Here is a 22227-nt window from a genome sequence, read left to right as displayed (position 1 = left end):
TGATAGGGGTCTGAGTGGGTCCTGATTTCAGCCTAGACTCCTATTGAGGCTGGATGTTTGAGGACTGAAGATCAGAGACTTGAGTTCTTTACCTAACCCTTTAACCTTAACTCCTGAACCCTCTTGAAACCATCTGTTAGCCTCAGCTGTTTGGTGTTTTGTTTTGTTTTTGGAAGTGGGTGTGTGATAACACTATCACAAAATGATAGTGATAACTGCTTGGCTAACTTTATAAATTAACCCTCGTCAACACATCATGTATTTAAAATTAAATCATTATTTCATTTTCTTGACTTTGATCGGTTCTCCACAAATTTAAGTATTAGATTTATTTGAACAGTCGCTTTTTTGTTTTGATTTTGGTAATATTCTTGATGTTTTTGGTTTTTGTAGTTGTTATTGAATCATAACTTTAAATATATAGTGTTCTTGATTTTTTAAAAAAGGAGATTAGGACGCTGTTTATCTCCTTAACATAGGATTTCTGGTTCAATAGCTAAGCACAAATAATTGGTTCCTTGATTTGAATTTTAAAAAATTAACAACTTCATTCTCTTAGTCATTCTGCCACTTCTAGGAAAATTTTGAGCAGTGGAAAAACTTCCAGAAGGTTAAAGTTATGCTTCTACTAGTGTTTCAGTGAACTGATTATAGATAGATACCTCTTGACTGTAAAAACTTGTATCCCATGCTACTGTGCTGAAACCTCCTAAATGCCCTTCTTCATTCACTTCCACCCCCATCCCCCCAACCTTCTCAGCTTTTAGATATTAAATCTACTAGCTTTTAAATAGTAAATTTGTTAGATCTTGAATGCTTGATTCCCATTTTATTATTAAGGTAACCGCTGACTCTTTATTTGGACTGAGACTTCTCATTGTTTTCTGAGCACTGAATATATTTATGTAGGATGAACATGAATTTAATATAATAATAATTTTTATATATAGGTTTTATTCTCTGTGATTTGTTTTCATAGTCTAAAATTTATTTATTTATCTTTTCCCCTAAATATGTTGCTATCCATCACATTAAAACACGAGCCATAAGTTTTTTGAGATTTCTTACATTAGTTTTAGTACATACTAGGCTTTTAGAGTATTTCATTGTTTAGTTTGTTCCTCAGAGGTCTATACTCTTTTACTTCTTTGGGAGCTTAGTTGGCTTAATATCATTGTGGATTTGTGGAAATTTAGACTGTCAGAAATGCATCGATCTCCTGGCTTTGACATTGGATAGTTGTATAACTTGAACAGTTATTACTAATATAAAGAGCATGCACTTTGTTCACAAGATTAGCAGTTATAAAGGAAAGGAACTCTGATTTCTAGTTTAAATTATAGTTAAGGAAGCAGAGAGAGAGAGAGAAGGGGGTGTGTGTCTGTGTCTGTGGGCATGCACACACACATGTATGTGTATAAATACGCATACACATATACATACATTAAAATACTAAATTGCAAGTCTAGATCAGTCTTACAATGGAAGACTCCCCAGCAGGGAGTCTGCTTCTGCCTCTCCCTCTGCCCCCGCTTCCCCCCACTCATGCACTTGCTCTCTCTTTCTGTATCTCAAATAAATAAAATCTAAAAAAAAAAAAAAGCTAAGAAGATACTATTTAAGGACATAGAGTATACTTGAGTGAGTTTTATAGCTTTATGTCACCTCTCTGATACTGTGATGTGTTGGATCTGTCTTCTCAGCTCCAGATGCAGATTTTTAATTTTGCCGAATAGCTCTACAGAAATATTGCTCTTAGAAATTCAAAATATCCAAGACTTAATAACTTCTTGTTTATGACAGAATCATTGAGAATATGAATTGCTAGTTATTGTAAGTGTTTTGGAACTCTTAGGGTCTAATTTTAAAAATAAAATGAGGTACATGTTTATTTAATTTTTTTCTGAAATAATATACGTACAAGTCAAAAAAGGTTAGTTTATTTTTTCCCTACCTAAGTGAGCTAAACATAGCAATTTAAGAACTTGTTTACAGAGAAAACAACATATTTGAAGGAACAGTTTGGGAAAAGAACATTATGTTGTGTTCACTTTGTGTATTCCCAAGCTTTGAAATGGAAAAGAATATTAGCCACAGGTCTCTCTGTGGGTCTATTTGTCTTCATAATCTTAGATAAGTTATTTAGATAGGTAATTTATAAACCAGAATCTGAAAATGGCTTGAGAAGTCTCTGCTGTTTATTTTATCAATTCCTTTGTTATGATTTCATTAAATTCCTTACATTCTTTTTATTAAAACTCTTTGAGTGTGTAGGGTGGAGCATGTCTTTTTAACTGGTGACATTTGGCCTATTTTGATTAATTTGTTTTTAGGGAGGGAAGAGCTTTGCTTAAAGTGATAAGGTGTTAAAGAGCCATGTCAGCAGAATTTTATACTGCACTGATTTTTTTTTTCCATTTCTAAACATTAGACATTATTTTTGCAGTTATTTTTCTATCCACTCTTTCATAAGTATGATTTACTTGCATTGAGCATTTAAAATGAATATCCATACAATTATTTCAGTTAAATATTTGATTTAAGATCATGTGGAAGCTATAAATTGTAGATTAAAACAGTAGTATTCCTTTTGTAGGCATTGCCTTGGGATATACAATATTTAAGAATTTTACAGTGCAGGGGTGCCTGGGTGGCTCAGCCATTAAGCATCTGCCTTTGGCTCAGGTCATGATCGCAGGGTCCTGGGATCGAGCACCGCATTGGGCTCCCTCCTCGGTGGAAAGCTTGCTTCTTCCTCTTCCTCTGCTTGTGTTCCCTCTCTCGCTGTGTCTCTCTCTGTCAAATAAATAAATTAAAAAATATATATTTTTTACAGTGCAGTATAATATTCACAGTAGCATCATTAATGATAAGATTTACCATTTATTCCAAGAGTTTAAATCAGGGCTTGACTGGGCTTAAAATACCTCAGTGTCTATTTTGTCATCCAGAGGTTACATTAGTACTGTGCTTTTTTCTCCCAGGTAGATGTAAACTGTCAAGTTTCTGTCCTGTACAGTTAGGACCTGTGTTATCCAGCAAACACACATGGTGCACCCACTATGTATCAGCCACTGTGCTGAAGGGTTCAAGAGGTAGTACAGGAATCAGAAGAGTAAGCAGATAAAGCTCTGTGAGAGTTGCCATGATGAAACAAAAACATAATGCTTTTGGAAGCACAGAGAGTGGCCACCTTCAGATCAGAAGAGGAGCCAAGAGATTGGGGGAAAGATGCCTAGAAGGAGGCAAGAGTCAGGAAAGTATTTTCCAAGGAGGCAAAGATGCCAGAGAGAATGACGTATTCAATGAACCACAATGTCTTAGCATAATGGTAGAGGGCAACTGGGAGAGTTGCAAGAGGATCAAGAAGGAGTACATCAGTGACCTGTGAGGAGCTTGGATTTTATAGATTTTTCAGATTTTTTGGATCCGAAGGCAGTAGAGAGCCTTTGGAAGATTCTGAGCAGGGGTGTGGAATCAAATTTGAATTTAAGAAAGATTTCTCTAGCAAGAATGTACCAAATGGACTTGCAAGGGAAGAGGTAGGATAGGAAGGCAGAGGGGTCAGCTGGAAGGCAGCTGCAGAATGCAGTACACGTGTTCAAAGCAGCATTTGTAATAGCCAAAAACTGAAAACAACCCTAGTGTCTATCAACCCTAGGCAAATGAACAAATTGGGGTTTATTTATACAATGGAAATCTCGACTGCAGTGAGAAAGAATGAACTACTGCTATGCACAGCAGCATGGATGAAGCTCAGCAAACATACTGGTGCACCAACAAAACCAGACACCACTTCCTATGATGCAGTCCATTTATACAAAATTCAAAACCAGGTGAAACTAGTCTGTGATGATGGAGGTCAGAATAATGGTTGCCTGTCAGGGAGGGCTCAGGATGAGGCGAGGGGTTCTTTTTGGTCTTAAAAAGTCATTAGACAGATGTGTTTGCTTTGTGAAAATTGGTCAGACTTTTAAGATTTCTGAAATGTTACATTTCAGTTAAATGTTTTTCTAAAAATCCAGTTTTCCTAACTGCTAAGCAGGGCCACTGTTTCATTCCCTTTCCCTAGAAAGCCCCTTTCTATCTAAATAGTGACATAGTTACTATCTTGCGGCTACTTCGCTCCCACTTTGCAACTCGTTGAGGCAGGGGGTAGGTTTTGGCAACCACTGGAGTAATCCTTGGCCTAATTTTTGACCCATTTCATTCAATGGGGTGATAGTTCTACAAGTGACTTTGCCAAGATAACTGCTGGATTACCAGTGCTTGCTTGAGCTTTGCTTTTTACTCTGAAAATGTAGGGCTTGTTGAGATGTAAACACATTGTGGAAATCAGATACACTAATGAAATGTAAGTAAATGTATTTAGATATAACAAAAACTAAGGAGGTTTTTTCCCCCTGAAGCAAGCAGTTTAATTTGGAAAGCATATTGGGATTTTTAAGTTAATTGCTTTACTTGCTGTGCCTTACAGATGCGTCATTTATATTTATTCATGTGCTCTAGGTTAAAGCTTTCCTCATTCAGTCTGTCCACTGACTGACAGGTCGTAGCCACCTTCACCCAGCTCCGCTAGTTTCAGTAAAGGGCAGGGACTCAGCCGAAGCCCAGTTCTTTAAATAGAATATTGTCAAGTAGAATACCACTTCAGTCAGCATCACTGGTAATATTTACAATAAGTACCATGCCTTTTGCCCTGAAGTGTCACAGCACACATCTCAAACTTAGCATCTGTCTTCTCCAGTAATACTGAATGCCCACAAAACAGTGCAACACTTCCTAGGTTATGTGAAGTCCAAAACTTCCCCCAACTAAATGCAGAGTGGCACTTAGTATCTCTTCAAAGAGAGTGGCACCTAAAGATAATATAAGGAATAAAGTGTGGCAATTTGGAACAATAGCGTTTTGTGTTACATTACACTGAATAATTAACCTCTCTATTAAAATTCTGCTACAATGGAAAATACCTGGTACTTGAAAAAAATCACCAAAAGATGCACCTATTTTTGTATATTATCTAGGGATTTAATTATTTAACTGACTTAGATTTTTCTTCAAGAAATAAATTTTAAAAATTAGCAAAATTCTTCTTGACTCTTAAAGATTATGGGAAAACTGCCTTTTCACATTGTTCATACTTTTTAAATTTTCTTTGAATCGAAGTAATCCTACTTTTTAATAAAGATTCTTAGGGATCATGCATGTTTAGTTTGCCAAATATAATTTCTGGCTTCCATACTCTTAAAGCATTTAGTACTTTACCAACTGAGTAAGTATAGTAATGAAATTTTGGGAAATATTTGAACTGTTCCACGTTATATACTGCGTTAAAATTGAAGTTAGTACAAGTTTTATAGTGTGGCAACTACTTTGACCCAGGAATCAGGCACTCACATTTTCTTTAACTGTATATATTAATTTTGGTAGCATTTCCTCCCAAAATTCTTTTTATCTTTCAAATGTTTATATACTAATTTAGCTTAGAAATACTAATTTCCTATGCCTTCAGAGGAACATGTTTTGACATACAAAGTTTGGCTATTTAAAGTTACCATTGTAACCGTAAGTCAAAATGTTGTTTTGTTGAAAACTTTACACTTATTTCATTGTAAATATAAAAATGGACCTCTTTGTCAGAATTGATAGGCTCAGTATTTATAAAAATATGAATGAGAAGTCTGTAGTGATCTTGGCTTCATGAATAAAAAATATTTTTTATTTTTATCCCCTATGAAGTAAAACAGCGGGTTTCATCACAGAATGTCATAAATACTAAATTCAGGAAATGGATTCATTATACCTGAATGATGACCATAAGGTCACAACACAATTTGCTGTCACTCAAATGGATAACAGTCACTCATGAAATAGCCTGTATCTGTTCAGGTGTGGAGAAGAAAATGATTCTGCCCTGCAGATACTTTGTTCTAGTGGAAAGAACTTGGGCTTTGGGGGTCTGATAACATTTGAATTTAGACCTCAGCTCGATTCCTGCTTCACTGAGACAAGGGAGAGGTGGGAGGAGCAGTTTCCAGCAGGAATTTCAGGGGTCATGTATTCCTTACTAGGTCTGATTTGATTATTGAACATCAGCTCCTTGCTCCTTCTCAGCTCTGTGGCAGTAATTAGGCTAACTATATCATTCAGCTTCGTAGTATTGGAATTTCTACATCCTATGGTCACATCTACTTGATTACTTTCTTTCCTGAGCCAGGACTGGTGATTACAAAGTCCTGGAAAACTTTACTAATAACTTTATTTCATAAATATAAGTAACTTTTTAGTAGTTCCTATGAGCATTATCAGATTTGGATCTGCCACTTGCTGGCTGAGTAACTCTGGATGAATTACTAATTTCTCTATACCTCCATTTCCTCATTTGTATCAAAATAATTCATGTCATGTAGAGATATAGATGGCTATTGAATGGATTAAATACAGTAGTTAACTTTTCAACTTTTCATCTATCACAAAGTAAGAGTTCAGTCTATATTAGCTATTTATTCTTGTTATGCAAGTAACAAAGATGTGTTTTTATTTGAAGGGTTGGTTTACAATGAAAATACCAAAGTGCATCTGCTCAAGGAGAAATATCACATACCTGTTTTCATTTACATCTATCATTTAAAATGTAACCAGATGTTCAGTAATTTTTTTAAAGTACATTATAACATTACTCCCTGCCAGTTTTCTAAAGACTATGAATGAGAACCTTGAAATAGCACATATAGTAAAAGGCACAAATTTACTTGAGGCCAGAGTTCAGGGTTTTTTTGCATTAAGACTTTGAGAATGTGATCCTTCATGCCAGGCCTTAGAGCTCTAACAGGAGTTAAGCTATCACAGATCTTGGCATTATACCATGCCTCCAACTATCTCTAAAGGACCACAAAGTAGACTGGAACCCTAACAGAAGATGTAAGTGCAAAACAGATGGCTTTTTATATTCCTTTTTTATAATACTGCAGTAAGAAATAGAACCCACTGGTATATTATTTTTAATTTCTTAAGAGATTTTGTGCTGGTAAAACTAAATTGTAAGGTCCCCCACTGTTCCACCTTCCATAAACATGTAACAGAATTAGCAAGAACAGCAACACATAGTTTTTTCATACTCCTACTTTAATATCAGTGGTAACCCCAATTTTATGGCCTGACTGTTTTAACTAGAATTCTTTAAAGGAACAACTCCTTCAACATCTTCTCTACTGGGCACTTAATTTATTTCAGTATATGTAAATATATTTAATACCCATTTTCAGAATAATCTGATATTATTCCAAATATTGGCTAACATCTATCCATGTGATCTTGATCAAATGATGTAAACTGGCCAGGCCTCAGTCTTCTATGTTCAGTAAAATGATTATACTAGTTGGTGGCCAATGAGTTGCTAGCTCTGAAAGGCAAGATATCTTAACCATTTGGTTTTGGTGAACTCTATGAAATGATTGACCTTTACCTAGAGAGAAAATACCACCATGAGCCCGTCCCTCTCCGGTTTCTCCAGTGCAAGGAATCCACAGCTTCCTTGTTACAACTTTTGCCAGGTAGAACCAAGTGTATTTTGGGGTGTTGTTGGTTGACTTGTGACTTGGGAAGAAGAATATGATAAGGATGGAATGGTAGAAAGGAAGGAATAAAAGAAGAGGCATGTGCTGGGATCTTACTGGCACTTGTGTAGAAGTTGACTCGACTCAGGGCTACGACCACTAGAGAGACTGTGCCACCAGGAACTGGCTTACAATGATGGCTGTTTCTGTGTGTTGGCCTTCATTCATTTCCATCACTTTTATGACATCCCTTCATACCTACCAAGTGGCCATTGTCTCATGCCACCATGGCTCCCTGGCCCCTCCGTATCTTCTTCTCCTGTGCTTCTTTTCAGGGTATGATGTTCCAGGTTAGATTCCCAGTCAGAACACTTGATTCAGTAATGTTCTGTCAACCAGAAGTCAAAGAAGAATTCAGTCTAATAAACATGGCCTTGTGTATCCATGGGATACTAGAATGACTGTACAAATGGTAACCATTTTGAGGGGAATAGGTAAGAAATTACTTTCTGGTAGTGTCAGTATATTAGACTGGTAGAAGGAATTATTTTGAAGCAGAGTTTGCTATTGAGACTAGCCTTGGTTGCTGGAAACACATCTCTCTATTTTCTAAAATGGGCAGTTGTAAAGATTTTGCTTCCTCTTAAAATTATATTTATTACATAGAAATCCTGTGTTCCTGCTCGGAGCTTTAATTAACAGATGAAAGTTTACCCAAATTATTAGTTCAGAAATCAGTTTGGTGAAGTTCTGTACTCCCAAAAGATTCTTGGTACTGTTTTATGAGCGTTTGGTTATCACCTGTGTATAGGAGAAGTTTCCATTTCAAAGTCACAGATATGGGTTTAACATTACATATGATTTAGAAAAATACTATCCTCAATAAGCCATCTGGAGGTGGGCTTAGAATAAGAAACTCAACTGAAGGCAGTGGCTCTTATAGCACCAAATTTGATATTAAATAAAAAACTAAAGTTACTAGCTATATTCATCTTAAAAGTTTACTTTTTTAAGGAGAGAAAGGTAGTTCTTAATAGCAGGGTCAGTATTTTTTATACCAGTAACTTTAACTTGATTTGTATCATGTTTATACCAGATGTAATTGAAATTTTCTTAATAGGGATGCTAGTCCCAGTTATCATTTCTAATCTTGATTTAGAAACTTTGAGAATGTTGGCTGCTCTTAAGGTACATGGTGTAATAACCTAAAATGTCTTTATTTTTAGATGCTCTTATTAAAATAGTAACAGTAGTTCTGAAATTTTGCTTTTATATTGATTTTTCCTATAATAAAGAAATTTCTAATTTTTGAAAGTTATAATTTTTATTTCCATACACAGAACTAACTTTTGTTGAATTCATATTTTGTTCCAAGCCCTGCACTAAGTACATTTTAAAAAGACATTTCATTTCTCACAAATGCCTCTTGGAAAGTTATACATCTTGACTTAAGTCACACAGTAAGTAATAGACTCAGGATTTGAACCTTGGTATATTCTGTTTCCACTAATCAGTGTTACCTTGAAAAAAATGGCTTTTTCCAAAAAGTAGTTTTTAATGGTGTGAACTTAAAATACCAGAAATCTCTAAGGAGCATTGGTTTGTATTTAAGGCAAGAGTTAAAAATTATCACAGATATGCAGACATATTTATTTTAGAATCTGTAAAAATAAATTTGGATGTAATTTTCAAAAACTGGAGGAATAATTTGTTAGTACTGAAAAATGAACATGATCATGAGACACTCATTTTGCTGACACATGCAGTTATTTATCATAGCTTCTCTGAATTAAAACTATAGTTTCTTAACATGATTTAGTTAGTTTACTCTTTTCTTTCCCCCAGAACAGAAAATTTGTACATGTTGTCTGATCATTGCTTATTGATAAAAATAAATTTTTAAGTGATGGTAGATGAGATTTCTTAGTGTAACTTAGAACATTTTAAAAACATTTATTTGGGTACATTGAATCCTTTTAGAGAAGTCTGCCTTATTCATGCTATAATTTCTTTACTCATCCCAATTTGGAATATATGTCCCTAAATTCCTAGGTTTGTGACCTTGGGAGAGTTATTTAAACTGAGACTCACTTTTCTCATCTTTAAAATGAGGCTAATGATACCTAACTCACTGAATTGTATCATGAGGAATAAGTGAGACACAATGCACCATGCTTAGCAGATAGTAAGTACTCATGCCATTCGTCACCATAATTGCAGAATGGTCACTTGAACATGTTAAATTTGGGAAATGTTAAATCACCGCATGTGTTTGAATGCTGTGACCTAAGGATGATGAATAGTAGAGGAAAGAGCATGGGTTTACTGGATTTAATAATTAATATGCAAATATTCCTTAGCATTGTGAACTTTTAAAAACATACTATCAAAGCAAAAATCCTATGACTTAAGACAGTTCTCTAAAAAGAAAAATACAAAACCCATCTTTAGAAGACATAGCTTAATGGTGACAGTTAAGACTTCATATAAGAGAAAGAGAAAAGCTATAAACTTTCTCATTTGTTCTATATTGTCCCTACAAGTACAGCTTTACACAATGTATCTATCACCACTCCTGGGTGTTTCAAAGTACATTAAAGGGCTAGCGGAAGTCTCATTTTATATATAGCGTATCTTCAGAAGTTGGTCATTTGTATCCTGTAGTTCAACGGGGTATTTTATAGGCATTGTGCCTCTTTTCCACTGTCTCGCCTTCCATGCTAAGTCACTGAGTACTAGTTTAACAGAGTTTAACCAGTTTCTCTGCTGTAGAGTATCTTGCTGCACATGGTCTCCCAGAGACAATGTGTTTTGAAGTGTTTCACAAAATTATTAGACTGGGGAGCCTTATTTCCATGGTGCATGTCACAGGACTGTTGTTTTCAATATCTCATTTTGGGAGGCTTTTATTGATATCGCTGAAGTCCTCTTCCTTAGTGTCCACTGTTTAACATTGTGTACCTTTTATGACAACCTACTTTCTGTGACACCATTTGCAGAACTGCAAAAACAATGGGTTTGCTACAAGCAACTGAACATTTAACTGGGTTTCCAAAATACAAAACCAGAGTGTTGTAAACATGCATCACCTGAACACTGCAGTTCAGGAGCAAGTAACCTATGACTGGCATCTGAGGCAGTTTTCCAGAAACTGTTACTTGTACCTACCAAAATCTGTTTTCTTACCCACTTTTTCCTTCCTAATGTGTTTTCACTCTCTCCTTCTCTTATTGTGCTTCATCCTGTCGTGTTCTCCAGGTTGTTTCTGTGTTGTTGTTGTTATTTGTTTTTATCTTTGGTTACTTTTCCATCTCCCACAGGCAAGAAGTACCCATTTTTTTACTTACCTCAGTAACCATTTGAACATTAAAAAGTTAATACTTTTTTAGTTCATAACAGTTGTTTTCCATAACTTCACTTAATCTCACATCAAATTAGTTTTAGAATGAGGTAATCTAAACTCCCTTTAGTTTTTATTTTAAAGATTTATTTATTTGAGAGAGAGTGCACATTTGCAAGCAGGGGGAAGGGCAGAGGAAGAGGGGGAAGCAGACTCCCCGCTGAGCGCAGAGCCCAACACAGGCCTCGATCCCATGACCCCAAGATCATGACCTGAGCAAAACCAAGAGTCGATCACCCAACCGACTAAGCCACCTAGGCACCCCTAGATTTTATTTTTTAACTAGCTTTCTGTACAAAAGAGAATTTGGGTATCTGATTATTAGTTCTAATAAGTACTGTTCAGAATATACAGTGTTCATTGTGCAGAATCTCTTTCTGTATGATGCCAAAAGAACTAGTGGCTAGCATCAGTGTTTTTTTAATTAAAGTAGCTAGCTTGATTGTGAAGATTTTATTATAACACATTTTATCTGTATGCTGTTTCTATAAAGAATGCTTTAATATGCAATAACCATAGATATGGAACAAAACTGGACATGAAAGAAGTGTAAAAATTGGCAATAAGCCACCTGTATGCTTGTGTCTAGTGTCCAGGGAGTAATGCAGTTTGCTTAGTAGCTTGATGGTAGCCATCACAAGGAAGTTATACCATTTTAAAGTATGCAGTCAATTCTTGTTATTTGTGAGAGCCTTTGGTCACAACAGTTTCATCAGCTGATCAGATAGTATATCACCTCGTTTTATGTGTTTTTCTGTAGAAAGGTACCTTATGTGACATATATTGTTGATTCATTGCCATTAAACTCACAGCCAATAGCACTCTAACTCGTACCTGAACAAGACTTACCTAACAACATGTACTTTTCTCCATAAGTCACATCACAGCCTTCTTGTACTTAGGAACACTTGATAGTGTCAACACTATGCTTGGGAGCCATTTTCAACAGTGAAATCACCAACAAAAACTACAAAAATGCCAAAACATGGCACTAAATACACTGAAAAAAGATAACTTGTCGGCAGTATGAAACCTGAAAGAAGGCAGAGTATTGCTTCTTTACAGCCTCAGCTGGGAATGTAGGTCAGGCAACTCAGATTTTTCACTGCTATATACGTGTCTTTGAATGACTCTGAAAGTGCCATAAAGATTGATTTTGGGGTTACAAATAAATTTTAGTGAGTGGGTGAATTCACAAATAGGAACCCGTGAATAATGAGGATTGACTAAAATTGTTTTATTAAAGCACTGTTTTGGGGGGAATATGTCTCCACAAATGCCCATGCTTAATTCCAATAGGCTTTCAAGATAAGAGTTTTTAACTAAAGAACACTTGTTCCCAGTAACATGTTACTGAATAAACTTAATTTTTATTATAAAAAATAAAATAATAATGATTTGAATATAGAGACCTTATGGTAAAAACAATAAGAACTATAATATAATGCCCTAGCAATAGAACCTTACTTCTACCTACATCATTGTTTCCATGGAAAAATTTATTCCAAATTCCAACTGAGATGCCAAAGCCCTTTAGCTTCTTGAGTCCTTAGTTCCAGTGATGAGCAATCCACCTACAGTGTAGGACTTCCATTTTCCCTCTAGTCTAGTTGTGGGTCTGGGAGCAGAGCCATAGGAGTTGGACTCTGGATGATAAAACGGAAGGGAGTAGTAGGGGCTTCTACCGAGAAGACAGTTTCTTCAAATGACTTTCATGAATAACACTGTGATTTTTAGGGAAGCTAGGGGGATGATTGTTAGTATAGCCCCAAACTTGACAGAAGCCATATTTTGAAAATAGTGGTTGTGCTAGAAATAAAATTTTGGACCATGTGGTTCATTGATCTTTTTTTTTTTTTTTAAGATTTTATTTATTTGACAGAGAGACAGAGAGAGATCACAAGTAGGCAGACAGGCAGGCAGAGGGAGAGGGAGAAGCAGGCTCCCTGCTGAGCACGGAGCCCAGTTGCGGGGCTCTATCCCAGGACGCTGGGATCATGACCTGAGCTGAAGGCAGCCACTTAACTGACTGAGCCATCCAGGCGTCCCTGATCTGATCTATTAAGGCATCTTTTTTACTCTCCTTAAGGATTTAAGTTTGAAAGATAAAATTAATGGTGTTAAAAGAAAAATGCAGATGGTCTTCTCTGTGATGAGCTGTGGTAGGAAGTCTCTGATCAAGAGGTTAAATACCCTGCAAGTTTATATCAACTAAGCAATATTATTTATGCTCAATGTTTTCCCACAACGTTATTATACTCTGTAATATTTAACAGATGTACATGTGTTCTATGTTCCTTTGTATTCACTTAATGGTTAAAAGTTTGAGGTAAAACAATGATAATTCAAGATAAGAAAATGTGATATACTAAAACTTTTATAGAATTTAGAAATGAACCTCATAAGTTTCTTTTAAATGACAGGTTTCTCTTGGGGGAGGAGGCCTTTAATGAAATCTGTCTTTCTTGCTAGGTTTCCCAAGTTTAAGATCTTTTAATGAAAAATAATGGAGTAGGTATTAAATAGATTTTAATTCAGTTTAGTTTTTTAAACTCAGCTGAGTTTTTTATTTAATAAAATAATTTAATTTTAATATATTAATTTAGTACAATATATTAATGTTTGGCCATTTTTTAATCTTTTTTTCCAAGAGGAATAATACATATTCTATTTTTAGTAAATAGAGCAGCTGACAGAGAAGGAAAAAGATCTTGTTTTAAGTCAGAATTCTTCTGTTTCCTTTCCTTAAGTGGTCTTTAAATGGACTGGGGACAGTAGCATATATAAACCTCTCTTTGTAATTTTGAGTGTGCAACAGCCTATTAAATGCTCAGAGTAGTCTAACTGTAAAGAAACTTGTTTAACTTTATTTGGAAGATTTCTTACATTTCTTTGGCTTTGGAACCCTTCCCCCTGGCCCCCAGAAACTTTAGCATCTCACGGGATGTCATAACTGAGGAACACAGTTATGGAAATTAGCTTGTCAGAGGCAAGTGGCCCTTCTTCTGGGCATGTAGGGGGTTACCACCTTGGCACTTCAATGTGTAGGCAGAGGGAGCCAAATCAACACACTGGGAAACAGTCAGTCCTTTCCCTTGTTTTCAGGATGACAAAAAGTATTTTTGTACCTTCTCTGGAGAAAGCAATAGGCTTATTCTCCTTCACTCATGTGTGTTCTGACTCATATACCCAGGTGACAGGTAGCCTAGAACTATCTTAGGTCCTTTAAGAAAATGCACAAAGACTATGTTACTGTTTGTAGTAAATACTGTCTTACTAGACATGTTTTTAGTGTTTTTTAAATCAGTAAGTCATTAATCCTGAAACACCAGTTCCATTGTCGACCTTTAAATAAATTTAAATGTTCATTTTAATTAAATCAATGTTTATTACATCTCATAAACTAGCATTCTTTTCAAAAACCAGCAAAAAAATAGGAAGATCATAGGACATTGGACAAACAAATCACAGATTAATTAAAGTTTTAACACAGGAAGAGCTGAGATTTTAAAAACCTACAGGAAAAAGAATTGTGTGCAATTCATTTTTAACCAGCTAATAATAACATTCTAATCAATACAAGAAATCAAGACATTTGGGTTTGACTGTGTGAGAATGTAAAAATTTCTGCTTGGCATATATATATATAAGCAGCTAAACAAAAAAATCAAACAATGAGGAAACAGCAAGTGTAACAAAAAGTTGAGGTTTATATAATTAGAATAACTCTTGTAATTTAAGAATACTATCAAACCTCAAATGAGAAAAGGACAAACAGTTCATACATGGGGAAGTTGTCAGCCAGTAAAGGAATTAATTTCCATCAACTAATATTTTCTGCACACCTATGCCTTATACTGTGGTTGGTGTTGGAGTTTTAGTGTTGAAGAGGACACTCAGCCCTTTGGTGAAGAGAGGGAGGCAAGGGACACAATAAACAAAGGAATGCAATGGAATTATGAAGATGGATTTACAAATGCTGGCAAGGCTAGGGAAACTGGTTCAACTGGTTTATTATTCAAAAAAATGACAAAAACTTTTTTTTTAACCTTACAAATGATCCTGATAAGATTTTTTTTTTTTTAAAGAAAGGAATAGCATAATACTAAGCAAAATAAGTCAATCAGAGAAAGACAAGTATCATATGATCTCACTGATATGAGGAATTTGAGAAACAAGACAAAGGATCATAGGAGAAGGGAAGGAAATATGAAACTAGATGAAACCAGAGAGGGAGACAAACCATAAGAGATTCTTAATCTCAGGAAACTAACTGAGGGTTGCTGGAGTGGAGAGGGTGGGAGGAATGGGGTGGCTGGGTGATGGACATTGGGGAGGGTAAGTACTATGGTGAGCGCTGTGAATTGTGTAAGACTGATGAATCACAGACATCTACCCCTGAAACAAATAATACATTATATGTTAATTAAAAAAATTTTTTTTAAAAAGGAATAGCTTATATGTTGAGCAGTAGGGCTTAGTCAAATAAGTAAGATTTCTTAGAGTTGCTTTTTGATTTCTTAGAGTTACTTTATGATTAAAATTATAATTATGAAAATTATAGTAATATGAAACAATATCATGAAGAAGTAACTGTAGTTGTATTCATGCTACTGAATTCAGTTCTATAAAATAAGTATGTACATGGTCATTAATGGTAGTAGGATTATGAGATACTAGAATTTATTTTGCATAATACTTAATAGAAGAAATTTGAAGACTCATTTTATTAAAAATGTTTTTTCCTCTTTTTAGCTGACTACACAAGACTGCCTTCCCCATATTTCCATAGCCAGCGACATGACCTGACACCTTGATGACAAGTCTCAGGGCCCTTGGGTGACTGGCTGGTGCACCATGGAACTTAAAGTATGGGTGGATGGAGTTCAGAGGATTGTTTGTGGGGTCACCGAAGTTACAACTTGCCAGGAGGTTGTAATAGCCTTAGCTCAAGCAATAGGTAAGTGGACTTTCTGGGAATCTGAGATAAAGTGGTTTATGCTTCCTCTTGTGGTTTGTTTATGTTTGCTTGTATTAAATATAGATTTCTAGTTTTTTGTTTATTTGGTTCCATAATACAACTTGCAGGTATACTTTTACTTATTATTATTACCCAATGCTTAAAGAAATCTGTAAAGACACTTATTCTCTGTCTCCCCCCAGATTTTACTGATCTTCAGACTAGAGTCTGCATGCCTTCTGCTCTATTGTTGTTTATTCTAAACAATGATTTGTGGAACTGAAGATGTTTTCTTGAACCAAAACATTCCTAGTTCCCAGACCCCTCATTAGGAAAAATCCTATTTACTGTTTATTCTGACTACTTTCAGAGAAGAAAAATGCAACAAATAGCATGGTCCTTCAATAGAAAGATAATATGTGCATTTTTAAATCTTACTATACAGTGCAGATGAAGTTGTCAAGTACATGCTTACTCGCTCCATCTTGTTCACCTACAGTGTTGCAACTTTTCTTCTTAGTCTCAGTTTATCATTTTTATGCATGTTTTTTAGTTGCCTTAACCCTTTTGGAACATGATGAGGGCATAAGCACCTATATCAGAAAAGCCAGTAATGTGGGTTACAGTTTATATTTGCATCTTAAGTCCATCATTTAGCAAACATGTATTAAAAGGAAATTGTTTTCAGCACCATGCTTAGTGCTTCTTTGTCTTTGAGTAACTAATTAAGTTTACTTTATGTCGTGCTAGTTTATGTTGGAAACATGTCACGTTTGTTCAGGATTGAGAAAAGTCACCCTGCACCATGACACCTTAGCATTTTGTAGAGACATTTCTGGCAGATACACTGTTAAGAAGTGGGCAGTGCCCTGTGCAAAGATAGAGACTTTCTTTTAATACTGACTTTTTTTTATTTTTCCTTAAATACTTTGTAGCACACACATATGTTAAAACAATGCTAAAAATCCTAGGCTTTCACATTCAGTGAAATTTTCTTGCATTTTGGCCTAATTATATTTGTGGACTTAAGTTTAATTATTAAAGAAGGGAAAATAAAGACATTTGATTTTATTTCATATTCTTTGCAACCAACTTATTCAGTAATTGTCCCTTTTACAAGCCTAATAAAGAATTCAAAGGAATGATCATCAAGGTACTCACTGGATTTGAGAAAAAAGTGGATGAACTCAGTGAGAATTTCAACCAAGAGATAGAAACTATAAAAAACAACCAGGTAGAGTTGAAGAATACACTAATTGAAATGAAAAATACACTAGAGGGAATCAGCAGCAGATTAGAGAATGCAGAAGAATGGACCAGTGATCTGGAAGACAGGATAATGGAAGGCAACCAACCTTAACAGCAAAAAGAAAAAAGAATAATAATAAATAAGAATAGATTAAGGAAACTCAGTGACATCATCAAGCATTCACATTATAGTGAGCCCCCAAAGGAGAAAAGAAAGGGGACAGAAAACTTATTTGAAGAAATAATTTGAAGAAAAACTTCCTTAATCTGGGAGAGGAAACAGATACCCAGGTCCAGGAATCACAGAGTGCCCCAAATAAAATGAACCCAAGGATGTCCACACAAAAACACATAATAATTAAAATAGCAAAAACTCAAGATAAAGAGAGAATATTAAAAGCAGCAAGAGAAAAGCAAACACATATAATGGACACCCCATAAGGCTATCAGCTGATTTTTTAGCAGAAACTTTTCAGGGCAGAAGGGAGGGGCATGATATATTCAAAGTGCTAAAAGGAAAAAACCTACAACCCAGCAAGGTTATGATTCAGAATTGAAGGAGATAGTTTCCCAGACAAACAAAGGAGTTTACCACCACTAAATTGGCCTTACAAGAAATGTTAAAGGGAATTCTTTATGTGGAAGGAAAAGTTCATAAATAGAAATGAGAAAATTATGAAAGGAAAAAATATTCACTGTTTATAAAAACTATATATGAAGCCAATATGGAGGTTAAAACATAAAAATAGTAAAAATCAATCATACCTGTAAAAATTAGTCAAAGAATACACAAAAAGAAGTAAAATATGATATCATATGCATAAAATGTGGATAGGGGAGTAAAAATTTAGTGTTTTAGAATGTGTTCGAACTTAAGTGATTATCAGCTTAATGTAGACTGCTATATATATAGGATGTTATATATGAACCCCATAGTAACCACAAATCAAAATTCCATAGTAGATACACAAAAAATAAAGAGAAAGGAATCCAAGCATAACACTAAGGAAAGTCATCAAACCACAAGGGAAGAGAATGAAAGAAGAAAGAACGGAGAAGAACTATAAAAACAACCAGAAAACAATTAACAAAATGACAGTAAGTATATACTGATCAATAATTACTTTAAATATAAATGGACTAAATGCTCCAAGCAAAAAACATAGGGTAACAAAATGGATTAAAAAAAAAACAAGACCCCTCTTGCCTATAAGAGAAAAATTCATATCAAAAGACACTTACAGACTGAAAGTGAAGGGATGGAAAAAGATAATCCATAGAAATGGAGGTGAAAAAAAAAGGTTGGGTAGCAATACTTACATCAGACCAAAATAGACCTTTTTTTTTTTTTAATTTTTTAAATTTATTTTATTCATTTATTTTTGTTGACAAAACAGACTTTAAAACAATGACTGTAATAAGAGATAAAGAAAGGCATTATGTAATGATAAAAAGGGTTCAATCTAAAAGCAAATATTAACAGACTTAAAGGGAGAAATTGACAGTAATGCAGTAATAGTAGGGGACTTTAACACCTCATTTATATCAATAGGTAGGTCACCCAGACAGAAAATCAGTAAGGAAACTGGCTTTGATTCTCAGTATATGTGCCCTTTTCCAGAGAGGATACTGAAGAATGAATAAAGGAGTTTTAAAATTTAAAAAAAAAAAAGGAAACTGGCTTTGAACCACACATTCAGCCAGATGGACTTCACAGATATATACAGAACATTCAACCCCAAAACAGCAGAATACACATTCTTTTCAAATGAGCATGGAATATTCTCTAGGATAGATCACATGTTAGGCCACAAAACAAATCTCAATAAATTTGAGAAGATTAAAATCAATCAAGCATCTTTTCTGAATACAACAGTATGAAACTAGAAATTAATTACAAAGAAAAAAAAAACTGGAAAAACCCAAACACATGGAGGCTACACAACTAGTGGGTCAGTGAAGAATCAAAGAGGAAATAAAAAAAAAATACATGGAGACAAATGAAAATGGAAACACAACTTCAAAATCTTTGGGACACAACAAAAGCAGTTCTAAGAGGGATAGTTACACCAATACAAGCCTACCTCAAGAAACAAGGAAAATCTCAATCTAACCTTACAACTAAAGGAGCTAGGGAAACAAACAAAGCTCAAAGTTAGTAGAAGGAAGGAAATAATAAAAATTAGAGTGGAAATAAGTGAAATAGAGACTAAAAAGAAAAAAAAATCAATGAAAATAAGAGCTGGTTCTTTGAAAAGATCAAATAGTCAAACCATTAGCCAGACTCTGGAAGAAAAAAAAAAAAAAACTCAAGTAAATAAAAGTCTGAAATGAAAGAGGAGAAATAACAACTGACACCACAGAAATACAAAAGATATGAGAATAGAATGAAAAATTATATGCCAACAAGTTGGACAATGTAGAAGACATAGATAAATTTTTAGAAACATAAAATCTTTCAAAACTGAATCAGAAAGAATAAGAAACCTGAACAAACAGATTACTGGTAACAACATTGAATTGGTAATTAAAAAAAATCCCAACAAACAAAAGTCCAGGACCAGATGTCTTCACAGGTGAATTCTACCAAACATTTAAAGAGTTAGTACCTGTTCTCAAACTATTCCAAAAACCAGAAGAGGAAGAAAAACTTTCAAATTCATTTGACAGGGCCAGCTTTTATTACCTTAATAGCAAAACCAGACACTACAAAAAAAAGAAAAGAAAAGAAAAGAAAACTACAGGCCAGGATCCCGGATGAATATAGATGCAAAAATCCTCAACAAAGCATTAGTAAACCGAATTCAGCATCACCAAGTGGTATTTATTTCAGGGATGCAAGGATGGTTCATTATTTACAAATCAATCAATGTGATACATCGTATTAACAAGAGGGAGGATAAAAAAATCACATGATTATGTCAATAGATGCAGAAAAAGCACTTGACAAAATACATCTGTCTATGATAAAAACTGTCAGTGGTGGGTTTAAAGGGAGCATACCTCAACATATAATCAAGGCCATATATGAAAAAGCCACAGCTAACATCATACTCAGTGTTGAAAAATTGAAAGCTTTTCCTCTAATATTAGGTATAAGACAAGGATGTTTACTCTCACCACTTTTATTCATCATAGTACTAGAAGTACTAGCCACAGCAATCAGAAAAGAAAAATGAATAAAAGGCATCCACATTGGTAAGGAAGAAGTAGAACTCACTATTTGCAGATTACATCATAACTATGTATAGAAAACCCTAAAGACTCCACTAAAAAACAATTAGAACTAACAAATGAATTCAGTATAGTTGCAGAATGCAGAATTAATATACAGAAAGCTGTTGTGTTTCTATACACTAATAATGAAGTAGCAGAAAGAAAAATTAAGATAATCCCATTTACAATAGCACCAAAAAGAATAAAGTACTTCGGAATAAATTAAATCAAGGAGGTGAAAGACCTACACTCTAAAAACTCTTTAAGACTTTGATGAAAAAAATTGAAAGAAAGACAAACAAATGGGAAGATAGACCATGCTTATGGATTGGAAGACTTAATATTGTTAAAGTGTCCATACTGTCGGAAGCAATTTATAGATTCAGTGCAGTCCCCATCAAAATACAAATAGTACTTTTCTCAGAACTAGAACAAATAATTCTAAAATTTGTATAGAAACACAAGAGACCTTGAATAGCTAAAGCAATCTTGAAAAAGAACAACAAAGCTGGAGGTTTCACAATCCCAGATTTCAAGATATACTACACAGTTCATAATAATTAAAACAATATGGTACTGTTAGATATATAGATCATTGGAACAAGATAGAGAGCCCAGAAATAAACCCACAGTTACATAGTTGATTAATCTATGACAAGGGAGGCAAGAATATACAATGAAAAAAAAATAGTCTCTTCAACAAATGGTGTTGAGAAAACTGAACAACTATATGCAAAGAAATGAAACTGGGCCACTTTCTTAGACAACACACCATAATAAGCTCAAGGTGGATCCCCCCCACCCCCACAAGGTAGATTAAAGACCTAAATGTGAGACCAAAAGCATAAAACTCCTAAAAGGAGTTTTGGACATTGGCCTTAGCAACATATTTATGGATATGTTTCCTCAGGCAAGAGAAACAAAAACAACAACAAGAAATATATATATATTATATAGACTACACCAGAATAAAAAGCTTTTCCACAGCAAAGGAAACCATCAACAAAATGAATAGACAACCTACTGAATGGGAGAAGATATTTGCAAGTGATGTATTTGATAAGGGGTTAATACATAAAATATATTAAGAACACATACAACTCACCACCAAAAGAAAATCTGCTTAAAAAAATGGGCAGAGAACCTGAATAGACATTTTTCCAAAGAAGATATACAGATGGCCAACAGACACATAAAAAGATGTTCAACATCACTAATCATCAGGTAAATGCAAATCAGAACTACAATGAGATATCACCTCACACCAGTCAGAATGGTTAGTATCAAAAAGACAAATAACAAGTGTTTGTGAGGACGTGGCAACAAAGGGAATGCTTGTACACTGTTTGTGGGAATGTAAATTGGTGCAGCCACTGTGGAAAACAGCATGGAGTTTCCTCAAAAAATTAAAAATAGAAATATCATATGATTCAGTAATTCCTCTTCTGGGTATTTATCCAAAGAAATGAAAGCACTAATTTGAAAAGATAAATGCACCCTATATTTATTGCAGCATTATTTTTAATAGCCAGGACATAGGAGCAACCTAAGTGATCACCAGTACATGAGTGGATAAAGTTGTGTGTGTGTGAGTGTACATATATGTGTGTGTGTGTGTATAATGCATATATATGCATAACTGTGTGTGTATAATGGAATATTACTCAGCCACAAAAAAGAGTGAGATCTTGCCATTTGCAACAACATGGATAGATCTAGAAGGTATTATTGAAATAAGTCAGACAGTTAAAGACAAATACCAAATGATTTCACTGATATGTGGAATCTGAAAAACAAAGCAAACAAACACAAACAGACTTACAGAGAACAAACTGGTGGTTGCCAGA

The 22227-nt window shown here is 34.7% G+C and overlaps 1 protein-coding gene across 4 annotated transcripts in view; it reads left to right on the top strand.

The window, feature by feature from the left end:
- Positions 1 to 22227, top strand: part of RASSF8 (Ras association domain family member 8) — a 127465-nt gene that overhangs the window by 83944 nt on the left and 21294 nt on the right. For all 4 annotated transcript variants that reach the window (XM_045873737.3, XM_045873739.3, XM_045873738.3 and 1 more), the window contains one exon: positions 15712 to 15916. In XM_045873737.3, coding sequence (XP_045729693.1) covers positions 15814 to 15916 — 103 coding nt within the window. In that variant the 5' untranslated portion in view covers positions 15712 to 15813. The remainder of the gene's footprint in view (positions 1 to 15711; positions 15917 to 22227) is intronic.

This window comes from Mirounga angustirostris, unplaced genomic scaffold (assembly GCF_029215605.1).
Source record: "Mirounga angustirostris isolate CCGP_5_RB_7025 unplaced genomic scaffold, mMirAng1.0.hap1 SCAF_5, whole genome shotgun sequence".
Lineage (NCBI taxonomy): Eukaryota > Metazoa > Chordata > Mammalia > Carnivora > Phocidae > Mirounga > Mirounga angustirostris.
The sequence above is the reverse complement of the archived record's forward strand: the minus strand, read 5'-3'. Positions and strand labels throughout refer to the sequence as shown.